This window comes from Trachinotus anak, unplaced genomic scaffold (genome assembly GCF_046630095.1).
Source record: "Trachinotus anak isolate AG129_WGS33_773 ecotype Australia unplaced genomic scaffold, CSIRO_AGI_Tana_v1 ptg000004l, whole genome shotgun sequence".
In the NCBI taxonomy this organism is placed as follows: Eukaryota; Metazoa; Chordata; class Actinopteri; order Carangiformes; family Carangidae; genus Trachinotus; species Trachinotus anak.
The window spans coordinates 5,658,676-5,673,023 of NW_027273855.1; the positions used below are offsets into that span (position 1 = coordinate 5,658,676).

The 14,348-nt window shown below is 41.2% G+C and overlaps 2 protein-coding genes across 3 annotated transcripts in view; both read right to left on the minus strand.

Moving 5' to 3' along the window:
* The window catches only part of vstm2l (V-set and transmembrane domain containing 2 like), a 49,937-nt gene extending 42,942 nt beyond the window's left edge, over positions 1-6,995 (minus strand). The window contains exon 1 of the mRNA XM_071475468.1: positions 6,618-6,995. Within this exon, the coding sequence (XP_071331569.1) occupies positions 6,618-6,735 (118 nt within the window). The 5' untranslated portion in view covers positions 6,736-6,995. The remainder of the gene's footprint in view (positions 1-6,617) is intronic.
* Positions 6,996-13,634: 6,639 nt separating this feature from the next.
* Positions 13,635-14,348, minus strand: part of ctnnbl1 (catenin, beta like 1) — a 60,859-nt gene continuing 60,145 nt past the window's right edge. For both annotated transcript variants that reach the window (XM_071475470.1, XM_071475469.1), the window contains exon 16: positions 13,635-14,330. In XM_071475470.1, the coding sequence (XP_071331571.1) occupies positions 14,242-14,330 (89 nt within the window). In that variant the 3' untranslated portion in view covers positions 13,635-14,241. The remainder of the gene's footprint in view (positions 14,331-14,348) is intronic.

A 14,348-nucleotide genomic window follows, 5' to 3' on the forward strand; every position in this document is an offset into this window, starting at 1 on the left:
CAGCTCATTGCTTCAGCCACAAATGCAGGTTGAAACTCTGCCATGCAAAGAAGAAACCATATCAAAACATGATCCAGAAACGTCACCGACTTCTCTGGGCCTGAGCTCATTTAAGATGGTCTGAGGCGAAATGGAAAACTGTCCTGTGGTCTGACAAATAAAAATTTCTAATTCTTTTTGGAAATCATGGACGGCTTGTCCCCCAGGCTGAAGAGGAGAGGGACCATCCAGCTTGTTATCAGCGCACAGTTCAAAAGCCAGCATCCATGGTGGTGTGGGGGGGGGGGGGGCATTAGTGCCCATGGCTTGGGTCACTTGCACATTTGGGAAGGCTCCATTAATGCTGAACAGTATATACAGGTTTTCGAGCGACATGTTGCCATCCAACGTCTTTTTCAGAGAAGGCCATGCATATTTCAGCAATAATACCAAACCACATTCTGCGCATATTACAACAGCATGGCTCTGGAGTAGAAGAGTCCGGACGCTAAACACACTGCCTGCAGCCCAGACCTGTCACCCAGTGAAAACATTTGGTCCATCATGGAAAATATGACAAAGGACACCCAAACTGTTGAGCTGTTGAAATCCTACATCAGGCAAGAATGGGACATTTCACTTTCAAAACTCCAGCAACTGATCTGCTCAGAAGAGACGCGGTGATGCAACACAGTGGTAAACATCCCCCTGTCCCGACTCTTTTGAAACGTGTTGCTGGCATCAAATTCAAATTGAGCATATATTTTTCATAAAACAATACAATTTCTGCATTTCAACATTTGATATGTTGTCTTTGTTCTATATTCAATTAAATAAGGGTTAACATGATTTGCAAACCGTCGCATTCTGTTTTTATTTACATTTTACACAGCGTCCCAAGGTTTTTGGAAGCGTGGTTGTAAATCTCGCTCATTAACATGTTGTATTTAGTTGTAAAGTGTAACAACGACAAGTTGTGGTTTCACAGGAGGTTATGTGGTGGGTTATTTCTTGGCTGTGCACAGTGATTTCACGGAGACTTGTTGTCGCCACGAGGTTGCCAAGCAACCAACAGACACTCTATCGCTTTATGAATTATCTCTGAGTTGAATTTCTGTTGCTATTTTTTATCATAGCTAGGTAAGCTGCCTAATGCTGCATACAGATCTCTGATTGGTCGACTGTTTCTCCAACCAGTGGAAACAACCTTCAGAGGGCACGACACCAAACCTATTTCAATCACTAAACTAATCTGGGGGTTCGGTTTGGAACCAGAATAAGGGCGTGTGTCCATATAGCATTTATTCCAAGCAGAGAACCATGCTTCGTTAAAAAAGCACTGCGTGTGGGTTTTGTTTTCGACAACATTTTTGGCAACATCTTGACAACATATCACCACCACCATTCAGTGTCCGGTCGATTTGCTCTCACAACTGAACTTTTCAGTCAGTGTTGTGGTAGTTCCTATCTTAAGCTATGAATAGACAGAAATGTCTATGACAAGTCCTGCCCCATCTGATTGCATGAAAAGGAGCTGCACTGACAATACCAGCGCCTTTCTGAAGAATTCTGAGATTCTGAACTAGAAGTGGTGGGTGCAGCCACTCACTCTGAAAAAAAAATCTCCTCTTTGTGAACAACTTAAAGAAGACACTGGTGTTCAGAAAAACAAACAAACCAACAAACAAAAAACAGTAGATGGACACATGCCCTTAGTTACCAGATAGGTTCAATACTATATCAGTGTTTCCTCATTATATGCATAAAAAACAAGATGTAAATTAGTTGTGCAGACATATAAAGAAAAATGTTGCAATGCCATAAAATGTGAAAAAATGTCAATACCCTTTGCCACTGAATTCATTTTACAGCAGTAATAAAAACTATCTCGGTGGCGATACAAATGTATTTGCTGATATTGGAGGAGAGAAAAAGCAGCTGTCTTTAAACCAACCAGCAACCGAATAATACCTGAAACAGAGCCATTAAAAAAACAATAAACGTGTGCTCTTAGGGAAGCCGCTTTTACTGCTACTAAAAAATTGACGTGTTCAACAGCATATGTTTTGTGAATGAGTGTTTGGCTCTTTTTTCAATCCTGGACTAACAGAAATGGAAAAAAAAATGCAATGTTGTTTTCTGTATATTCTAATTTAATTTTGTTGAACATTATTACAAAATCTCTGTGATGTGATGAAGCAGCTGCTCGTGTAATTATTTTAGAAATGCCAATAGTATGCAATGTTTATTCAGTACTACTTGGACGGGCGCCCATATTCGCTGATCCAGTGAAAGTGTTCTCTATAGTTGTAACAGTGAAAAACTCAGAATCAGTGCACCTGATCTTCGTCCTTCTACACCCACTGCTGTGACGATGTATGGAACCCCACTGTCGTGTCAATACACCTCCGTCAGCACTGAGCTGGGAGTGAGTGGGAGGCGAGGAGCAGACGGGGACATTTGGTGTCTGATTCTGCAGAAGACACGAGTAAACCCCGCAAGCTGCTGCTGAATCTTTGCCAGTGATACTGCATTGGACACTGTTAAATTTTTAATAGCCTAACAGTAGTGTGATGTCACTGCCTCAGAGATCCAGTTCGCTTTTAGTCAAAGTCCTCTCTCCCCCAATTACATTTATCATACAACACACCCTACAGTAGAAAAGGTGCATTCAAGGTGGTAAAGACAGGGTTGTAAAGGAGGCTTATCCATCACAGGCTGTGACTGCATCTGTGCCAGACCTGGGTTTATACTCAAGCATCCACCCAGTATATTCTCCTCAAATTCTGTCATAGTGTAGAGGAGCAGCCATGCCTGAAGCCTTTTAACGTGGTGAAGCAGCCATATAGGATTCTGTCTTTACTGAATGGTAAATGATTCACCTGTTGAACTGGAGAAAAATGGTTCAAAAACAGTCTAATAATAGGAGTCAGAATGGGGCTGGTTCCCCTGGTGATGGAGGTCAGAACAGGGTGAAGAGCTAATACTGGCCCTGAGTGAAGGCGTGCAGGCAGTGGAGTCAAATATACTTTTGTCACATTAGATAAAAGTTGAAAAAAATGTTTTCATTGAGATTGGCGTTGAAGAAACAGTGATGCATGTTGTGTGGGGTATGATGGAAATGAATAAATGAATGGGAAAATCAGGTATTGGTGTGGCCACTTCACTATACCTCAAGATTCTAGGCCGCTTAGTCATGTTGTTGTTTTTACTCATGTTCCACTGAATTAGTCCGACCTTATTGTGAAAACCCAAGGTTCTCCCACTCAGGTGGCAAAACTTGAATGAGGGATTATTTCTACACACTCGTGTCTCTAAATCTGTTCCATTTTACACGGTCAAAAACTTCTATTGTTCTTAGTGCTGCCTTATCCAAAAACCAAACTGCTTTACGGCCTAATCACTGTCATAAACTCAACCATATAACAGTATGTTTTACAACAATAATAGAAAAAAAGCATTACCCTAGCATAGTGACCTATTTAACATATACAATGACTATTGTACAGACTGTAATACATTTAGAAAATAGGATATATACTGAACTGGCTCTTACAGGTGCTGTTAATACAGCATGTCTGTTAGCATTGTTCCTGTTGTTGCATTACAATTTGTTTTCCTTTGCAAAATTTCAGCATCTCACTGGCCCAACAGCTCGTTTACCCTTCCCTGATAAATTAAGGCAATCGACTGGCTGAAACAATCGCCTCGCTGGATAACCATGCCCCAATTAGGAGGTAATTGAAAAGTATCAATGACTAAAACAACGTCTGGGCAGACGTAGCCCGGAGCAGTTAAGCAAAGATTTTCAAACTGTTTTTCCTTTCATTTCTCTTACTTCCTTTGCTCTTACCTCACGGTTCTCTAGTCCAGCTGGTGGAGCGCCAGTGAAGGAAAGGGAGGATGAATTATGGGCTCCCATGGGCTCAGAAACCACATATACACCACCCATTTCAGCATATTCTCAGAAAAGCAGATGAATGCTTCTCCATTTCCCTTAGCTGACCCTGTCCTCATTCCATTTATTTGATATGACTCACTGTTGTGTAGCTCACGCTGTGAATTCACCTAACAACTATGGAAAGGCTAAAAAAAGTGGTAAAACTTATTCTGCAAATATATCGGTATTCGAGTGAGTTCAGATGGGCTTCTACTTGTCTTCATCCCTAAATCCTCATCACTCACACCCTGTAAGTCATTACACCTGCGATCCATCTGACAATCCTATTATACTTTACTTCATACCACTGCATTATGCACTGTGTTCTTAATGTTTTACTAATTAATACATTAGTATCTCAATAAGAAATTACAGTACATGAGTCTGCTCACACACTCACATCTGCAAGAGTTTTAAGTCGGTAGTTGCCCTCCTCTTTTCTTTCATTCTACCCTCAGGACAAAACAAAAACAAGTGTATTTGCACACACTCATTTCCATAAAAATCCCACATACCCACTGTTCTAAGATATCTCTCCCCACAAACACATTATTCAGTCTGAAAACACATTTGGATTCTTTAAGTTACGGGCACACCAACCTGCCGTGAGATATTACTCGTATTGCTCCGCGTAGCAACAAAATGATCAATATTTTAAACTCAAATACAGATAGGTCAACATTATTTAACACAGCATTAGCACAAAGAGACAAAAATGATTCATATGATGAGAATTATGCTCTTAATTTAGACCAGCACGGACGCTGCAAAATCAACAGGGACCACCAAACACACCCCAGTAGGACTCTCTTGGATGACTGGTCAGTGGACGACTGGAGAATAATGAAGGAAGACATCCACGTCTGACACCAGAAACCATATCTCAGCACCTGCCCCACCCCTCATATACAACCACTTGTTATCATGTAACCCAAGTTTAATGCAACTGAGCCATTTCCATTACAAGTGAGCAACTTCCATCTGCCGCTGAAAAGCCTGTAAGTGGAGCTTAAGTTAAAGAAATAATTTGACAGTCTGGGAAATCTGCTCTGCTTCCTTGCTGAGAGCTAGATGTGAACATGATGCAACTATTATATCTGTACGCTAAATATGGAGCTGAAGCCAGCAGACGTTTGGCTTAACTTGTGACACCACCAAATATATCAAAGATCATGGATTAAACAAACAAGATATGTTAATTTGTGAGCTTTTGAGGTGATGTTAGGTAAAAAAAAAAAACCTTTGAGCAGAGCCAGGCTTGCTGTTTTCCCTGTTTCCAGTCTAACCAGTTCCTTTAGATATAGGAGTGGAATCAATCCTCTCATTCAGCTCTCAGCAAAAAAGTGAATAGTTCCCAAAATGCAAAACTATTCCTTTTTTTTTTTTCTGTCAAAAATGTCTAATATTGTGCTTTCTGTAGATGATGCACCCACTCAGTGCTGCTTACAAAATGAGTTAGTCCTCAACTCACTCATCAAGTTTCAATTAATCACTTTCCGTGGGTGCAGACGTAATCATACCTGACAATGTAATTTTATCAGTGTCTCAGTTAAAGGGAGTGGGAATCTCATCTCTGTTGCAACCATGCTTTGAGATTTAATATAATTTTGCATAGTTCAGCTTAGTGTGTGGGATGAAAACTGAGTCATGGGGTGCCGTTTGAGGGAGACTGGACTCCAGGCTGAGCTGTTTGCTGCGTCTGATGATGGAGCACATTTACAGGAGTCACAGAAGCTGGTAATGGATCTACTGTAAGAGTGACTGCCTCAAGGGCACCGAGACATTCAGACCTGCTGGCCATCACTTCCGCTCAATCTCCCCTCCTTCTCCTCCTCACTTGATTTTTCTTCAGCCCACACAAACTTAGAACCGTCAGCACATCTGCCAAGGTGGCAGCGGGAAACACCTGTGGAGACTGGCAAGCCCAGCCAAAGTTGCCAGGACAAAGAGGAGAGCCAGGACACTCTGTGTTAGACTGCATGACGTAACCAAGTGTAAACACTGGAGGCCATTTAGGGAAGCTCCTGGTGAGAGAGGATGAGCCAGATCTGAAGTGGAAGCATGATTGTTCAGTGTAAATTTCACTGGGACATTAAAAGACAATATGAACTTCCATGTATCAGCTGACATCACCTCTGCTCCTGCCGGATTCATCTCACACTGATCAGGAGAAAGGAGAGGAGGATGAGAAGCACTGCTGAAGAGCTGCAGCTCTCAGAGAAAACAAAATCCTGTGTCAGTCATGAGCACTGGCTCACTGTACCGATTATATCAAAGAACAGTGCCCTTACACTCATTACAAAACAGCTATGGCGTTAACAAGAATTCAGTCATGCAGGCCGAATAACTATAACTGGAAAAGGTCTAAAGATATCAATTTAATAAGACTATACAAACCTTGTTGGGCTAGTAAGCAGAATTACAGACCTGCACCGACTGAATGACAGGTTGATATACTCACTGCACACATCTGAACTCTTTCATTTTGCGCCTGACGGCAGAAATCACAAGCACTTTGGGCATCCTCCACGCCATCAAAGGAAACACACATTTGCATTAGTTGCCATATCATCAGCAGCAGCCTCTCAGCCTGTGCGCTGCTCTTTGTTTAATTCCCCCTCTGCATGTGAGGAGATGCGGCATCACCTCTGTCGTCCTCTCGTAAAGGAGAAATGAATCGGAGGGGTCTGAGACCTACCGTTCCCAGAGATGTGGTTCTCTATCTCGCCGTGTCCAGCTTGCCTTGCGGCGACACTAAGTTGAATGTAGAGTCCCATGTAATGCAAACTCCCCAGCAGCACCCTAAACGCTCCCATTTCTCTTCTGTTTGATCTGCTCTCCTTTCCCCCCGCTTTCTTTTTCACATCGGGTGGAGGGGCACGTCGTTTCTAATTTTCTTTGCTTTTTTTTGTTGTTTCTTTGTTGCTGTTGTTTTTTTTTTGTGTTTTTTTTAGATCCAGGTGACTTGTGGCGAGGAAGGGAGCGAGGTACCTGTGAGAGAGAAAGGGACGGAGAAGTCGCCGCAGCCTCCCTCTGTGCCAGCACACCGACTGAAGCGCTGCTTCCGTTCACTGGGCTCTACATGCGGCGGAGGGACACCTCTGCCAAACGGGAGGTGCCGCGGCTTGCAATGAGGAGCATCAATTAAAGGAGGAGTGATATTAAAAACACGTTCACAGCGTAGACTGTATGTAAAAAAAAAAAAAAAGGTCCACAGCCTTAAACTTTGCGACGTTTAAGTTTTCGCTCAGAAAATGTGCTTTTGTGAAACAACGGGAGACCAGTGAAAGGTTCAAATCCCATTTTTTAAAAATTATTATGTTTTATTAATAGTAAATAAATAAATAAATGTTTTCCAGGTAGATTACATAGCAGCGCTCCAGAATTAGCTAAACAGTTTTTGCTAACAAGAAAGGCAAAAAAAAACCTGCCGCACTTACCGTCGTGTATCTCAGCCTCCACTTATTTGTTTTGTCAAGTAATTATTTATGTTACATTTCTTGAATTAAAAATACATTTTAAAATGTAATAAGAAGTGACTTTTGCTCCTAGGCTTAAATAGAGACTGTTCCCATTGTTTTGCTTAAAGGTCCGGAGAAACCTTTTTCTCAATCAAGCAATGGGACCTTAAATGAACACTATTTTTTCACAGCAGCTAAGGATGAAACTGTGCTCACAGTTCTCTAATACTCTGGAGAGAAAGGATACCGTATGGGCCCAAACATGCTGAAGAAAATCCTGCAGTGGAACAAAGGAAGCAGTGAACATGACATGTGCAACTTAACGCACTGCATTTTAGAAATGCAGAAATGACCATGGTGCAACTCTGCAGCTGAGACTGACTTCAGACACATCTCTACACTATTTTCTGTTAGCAATCCCACAATGCCATGCCTCTGGATTTTATAGATTAAAAAAAAAAAAAAAAGTGAGTACAGCTGTCAGTGATGACACAGAATGATGATGATTAAAAGTGAATTGACTGCTCACTATTGAGTAAACTGTGTCAGTCTCCTCTGATCAAGGCGACGCGGCGTACTGCGGCCGTGCTGTGTCGCTGTCCGTGGTGCTGAAACGCAGCCTCAGTGTTCGTCACATATTGAACTGTGGAAGATAATATTTCCAATGGCAAGCCACACTATGATATGCGCTATTAGACTTTATAAAACCATATGTAACTCCTAAAGGACAGAATAGCCTGGGAGATATTTTGTCCACCTTTACAGGCAAATCAATATACTGTGTCACATTTATTTCAAGAAAAGAAACCAGAGAAAACCTTCTCATCACCAAAATAATTTGTATTCATTCATTCTTTTTATGCTTGTTACAGAGCAAAAGGGAGATGTGTAGTTTATAATATTTATACATTGGTATGTGGCTTGGATTCACACATATTTACATTTTAATCAGGGTCAACCGTAAAAAGGCAAATTCTTTTCTAATGGTTTAAATTACTTCCAAAAAATCAGCATGAGTCATATTTTAAATGCTCTTATTTTCTATGTTAATCTTTTTCAGTCACATTTTGAGCTTACCCCTGCTTTTATAATGCATAATGTTTAAACAAGTCGTCACTAATTGTGTCTTTAACTTAAAAGAGCAAACCATGTGGCTCTCCCTTCAGGTTTAGGCCAGTGTGTAGTGTTACCTTTTCTTCCAAACATAGCATTGCACCCTTTATCATAAATTGTAAGTTCTGCCTAATTTGTCCATGGTATTTTGTTTCATTAGCTTTGTGAACCCTGTTCTTTAGAAATTTGAGACATTTTTGATTCTAATTTTTCCTGAGGGCTTCCTGTCCATTAACACAGTCTTGTTCATTTTACTCTTCCTTGTTCCTTTTTTCATTATAGTTATTTCTGGATCATTGAATACAGACATTAGCAAGTGTATAAGACACCTGCAGGCCCAGAACTATCAATCTATTGTTCTTTAGACTCTCATACAGATATGTATGTCACTGGTACTTGACATTTTTACACAGCCTGTCTGATCTCTGACATTTTTTGATAGAGTCATGTTTCACTGGATCCCTGCATTAGAAATCAAACCCAGGTGGTAACTAACCCTTCTGGATTTTTTATGCACAGCCGTATACCTGTAACCCGTATTTGAAAATCAGCCTTTATTCTAGAGATTCATGTACTTTTTTCAGCCCAAGACAATGCTTTCCATGAAAATATGAAAAACTTTCCTAGAACTTTCCATATTAACCAACAGTACTGAGGCAAAGGGTATTAGGAAAGGGGAAAAAAATGACAATATACTTGATATTTTGCTACCATTGCTTGCTGTGATATATTTGTGATGATCAACAACTGGTGCTCAGTTTACCTCTGGGGTGTCATTAGGCACCATTTACTGGGGCATATGCCTTGGTAATATTTTACTGTGCCCCAATAAAACAGTCATGGGTAATGAATGTGCTTTTGCATTGTCCAATAACTTAGAGAGTGAGAGTGGCCAAACTTATACAGCAGCTGAGCTCAGGCCCTGTGCTGACTGTTGCTCTAGCCTGACAGCTGGACTATAGCAGCAATTAACAGTTTTGTTTTAAGCCCATTTGAATGATGACAGTTGTATGTGTGTGTGGGCTCATGCAGCTATAAAGCTGCAAGGCAAAGTTGATCATTATGAGGAATTAAGGGCATTTTTAAAATAAATTTAATCTATAAACTCTGCTACTATCACTATACATCATAGCTACTGGCCAACCAACCAAGACATTTAAGTTTCATTGTGCCAGGCAACCCCACTGTCCTTAGAAACAAAAGAAAAAGTGTTTCCCTCCACATCTCCTCTGAAAATCAACGTCCTCTTGTAATAAAAGAAATCTTAAAATTGAATTTCATAACTCAACAATTGCTTCTCTCATTCGCCCGCTGTCTCCACGACCTTAACTTTAGACAGACATTAATAAATGTAGAGGGTGTTAAAAAGCCAGTCCAAGGCTGTCTCTTAGCCTGTCAGCATCATTTCACCGAGTGAGTGCCTGTTGTCTATATGAGCATGTTCATGGCTGAATATCCCTGCTCCAAGTCAGCTTGTTGACTTTAGCTCAGACACCCGTCACATACAGTGATTTCACCTGGCAGTGGACACAGGTGGGTGCCATCTTTCCCCCCTCAACATACTTCTTTTACCTGTCCTGATGGTGGATGCCTCGCTGACTTGAGATTCCCAAGGATTCTTTGGATTTAGTTTTTCTTTCTTGATTTTTCTCAGTTATTCTGGGGGTCTAGGGGCCATTCACAGCAGCTTTCACAACAGCACCTTTTAAGGACCAGAAATTTAACCAGTGTAAATTTGAGGAAGTTCTTCCGTTGCACCATACCACTCTGTATACCTCTACTTGCCGGGGTAATTAACTGCTCCACAAAAAAGGATGTAGCATGGTTTGCAGTTACTGAGACAGCTGCCATGTCATCAGCTGGTAACTTGCTATTTAGGAGAGAGCAAGCCAACTAATGTTAAAGAAGCTAGCTTTCCAGTCACAGTAGCTGCAGCAGCACTATGTCATGAAGCTTCCAGCTGCACCTAAGTTTGCGAGGATGCGCAAATACATTTTGTTGTCTCATTACCTGGAACAAATGGGCCAGTAAGATCGGCTTAGGAGGCCTCATATGACCCTCAAATATGCTGTTGTTTTGCATTTTGTTTCTTGTCTTTTATTTTGTTGTAGTCTATATTTCCTGATGCTGTTTGTGACTGATTGTTGGACAGTTAAAGGCAGGTTCATTCCCTGAAGTATTGAGATACAGGTTACTTCTGATGAGGATACATTTCAACGTGTCTAAGGACCTGTTTTGCAGATACAGCAATATTAACCATGTTCACTGTTTGCTAAGCGCTAAAAAACAAAACACTGTTGAGGCTGATGGGAATGTTATTAGTTTTACATGTATTTGGTCATAAATCATAATCATGACTGGACAAACTTGACCTGAGGGACTACAAATGTCATGGTGGCACTAGAGCAAAAGTCTGAGGATCTGCAATCATTACAGTTCATCCTCTGGGGACCACAAATGTCTGAACAAAATTTCATGACAACTGAATAGCTGTTGAGATATGTCAGTCTGGAGCAGAGGGGTTGACCAGCTGACGGAACGCCATTTATAGAGCCTATCTGCTGTCATGGTTAAAAAGAAGTGTATTTCAGCTCCAAAAGTCCTGAGACTCAGATAAAGGTGCTGCCGTGGAGCTTGGTTTTGAGGTCCTGGAGGCCTGTACACCAGAGCTTTAAGTTGCAGTGCCCCTCTTTTGCACACTTTGTCAATGCGTGTGCTTACTCAATAACAGCATACCCTCTTCTCTCATTCCCGTACTAAAGGAGAGAAGCCCAAAAGCACAGCGGTGCACAGTGTTTGCACTCATTCATTCGGAAAATACAATTATTCTCCTTCCCCTCGGCTGTGAAATTGCTGTACAACCGCTGTTAAACACGCTGCAGTCATAATCACTGATAAGAGATGCATGGGGCCGGTCCTCCTCTGCCAATGCAATATGCAAACGACGCCCTGCCGCTCTACCCATCTTGTTACTGAGCGATATTATAGTTTCTAAAGACACTTAGGAAAAGCAGCAGATGTGATGGCTGTTAGTGAGCAGCCCCCCCGGTCCCGCCCAAAACTGCTGCTTTCTGCCAGAATCCTGGTCAGGGATCCAGAGAAGGTATTGGTACAAAATGAGTGATTCATAATAGAGAAACACACAGTAGACAGGATAGTGATAAGAAGAGATGCTGCATTCGTTTCATATGGGAAAGACAACTGAGAGCTGTGTATTAGAAAATGTTGTTTACCTGAACTTTTAGCTGTTAAATATTAGAAAATACTGTTCACCTTAGCAGCAAATAAGTACCTGCTAAATAAAATCAATTCAGTATTAGTAAGTGTGACAAGACAACAGATCAGGACCAGAAAACGTCAATCACAGCATCAGATACACGGTTTTAAGTTATAGGGCTTAAAAGGAGCAAATAGCAGTAACCATCCAACTCAAAGGCAGGAAAGGGAGAGTCTTCAATACCACAGTGACAAGAAATCCTCACCCATGGTTCCATCTATCATCACCATCACCATATTTTAAGTTTCATTGGTACAAAATGTTTTCAGGTTGCTTCTGAGACTAGATGATAAAACTGAATTTACCAAGATCATGAATCTCTCATGATCTAAATTTACTGTCTCATGCAAGAACCGCTCGACAGATTTGTTCGTAAGTGGCACGTACGAGCGATTTAAGAGAACCTGCTTGGTTGGATGTCGTACGAGTCATGTAGCCTGTTTCCGACAGCAGCATCTAAAGCACTGCGGTGTGAGGTTCGTCTTTTGGTTCCTTGGTAACATTTTTTTGTGAATGCCCACAAATGAAGCTGATCAGGTAGCCTTATATTGGTTATTCTGATGATCAAGTCTCACAGACAAGCACCTGTTCGCGAACAGGTGGCATTCATCAGCCTGAAATGAACAATTTGCCAGTTTGTTTAAGCCAAATTTGTGCAGTTTAGACAGTTTGATGAATCCGACTTGGAACAGTCAAGACCAAACTTGAAGACAAAAATATTTTTGCACGAGGCCCTGTGAGACTGACTGTTCTTTCTTGATCTCAGACAGGCTCCACTCAGCATAACACACAGACGATACTGGCAGAGAAAGTTCGGTCATCTTTTTTTTAAGAAACTGTAGATGTTGAAACACTCTGAGGACGTCTCAGCCATGTCGGCTTGAACGTTGAGCTTGACAGTTCATGGTCAATGAACTAGTGAAAATGTTGGAACAAACTCTGAATTCCAGCTGTTAACCAGTGACATCTAACCCAATGTTCAACCAACCAATCAGCCTGAAAGCTTTAACTGGTCTCAATGCGCTTAGATAAACATAAAAAGTGAGTCAGCATTAGAAAGAAAATGTCATGTCATTGTATTGTGTTACTTTTAACTTGATCATTACTGAGCCAAATGTTAGTTTACTGTGACATTAATGTTAAATCAACCTTTTGGGTTAGAAAGTCAAGAACAGGACTGTTTATTAGTGATGAGAGGGCATCATTTCTATCTTTATGTTGAAGTTGGCTCGAATTAAATAATATATATATATTTAGAAATTGTTTTTTCCCAATGAACAATTTGTCTGACAGATACTGTGTGCAATGAAAAGGACATAAAGATTCATATCAGACTAAAAATAGAGAGTAAACTGAGTTTAAGTGGGTCAGCTCTTTACTACAGGTCTCTGCAAAACATCCTCTTCCATTTCCCCTCTGCACTGATCCGTCGCCTCTCTCACTCGCTTAAAATGCACAAGTAATTGGGACTTTTTTTCCCCCCCGTGCTCCTAAGGATAAAGACAGCAAAGACACAGTGATGTATTGTGCACAAGACAGGCAGAATAAAACAGTAGGTTTGTTTGTGTGTTCAGCTCTACCACAACACACCTCCACACTGATGAGGAGAGGGCTCTGGGAGGCTGCTGAGATCCAGCAGTGGGTGGGTTCAGACAAATAAATAAGAAGCAGGTCTGTCTCAATGTGAGGATTTTCTCTGTGTGCAGGAAGCTGCAGAAACAGGCTTGCTGTCTCCATCTGTGCCTGTGTGCAACGGTAACCAAGTGCACTCATAATGAGATTCATGTAGACAGACGGTTATCAATAAGCTGTGCCAATCTCGCTCACTAAACCGTGACATTAATCAAACAGAACAAACACGCAATCAAGATTTTATTACCAAATGTTTTATTAGAAAATATTTTACAAACAAAATCCAAAACAAACAAACCAGGTAAAGTGATGAGAGCAAAGTCTGTCCATATGATCCCGCAGAGTTCGACAGCGCAGTACAGAAGGTAAACAGAGCTGCAGCTTTGAGCACATCTCGTGTTTACAGTCAATCGACAAATTTCTGCTCTCAAAACTTACTGTTTCTACAGTAAGCACGTTTACATGCACAGCCTGCGCTGGACTTTTACCAATTCTCTGACACATACAGATTGTGGTTAGTGGATGAATAAGATTTAATTCATTAAAACATCAAATTAATTATTAGTTAAATTTTCCGATAGTTTGACTCCCCCCCCCCCCGGATGTCAAACAGTCAGAAGATAATTCATGTTATATTTCTTTAAAAAAATAAGTAAATAAAGGATTGCTTGTAGCTTTGCATGTAAACGTCCTCACTGACTTAAGTTACAGTATGTTACAGAAAAACAGACCACTGGTTCAAGGTCACGGACACCATCAGTCCCAGATCAGAGCTGTGGGATTTCTATGTTCCCTTGGGGAGGAACATATTGTTTGCATTTTAGTGAGAGAGACTGAGATTAGAAGTTGTCTACGAGGTCCATGATCCTCTTCCGCTCAGCTTCCTTGTACTCGTCACTCTTCCCATCGCCGATGCTCTCTGCGTACTCTGCAAAAGACGAAGACA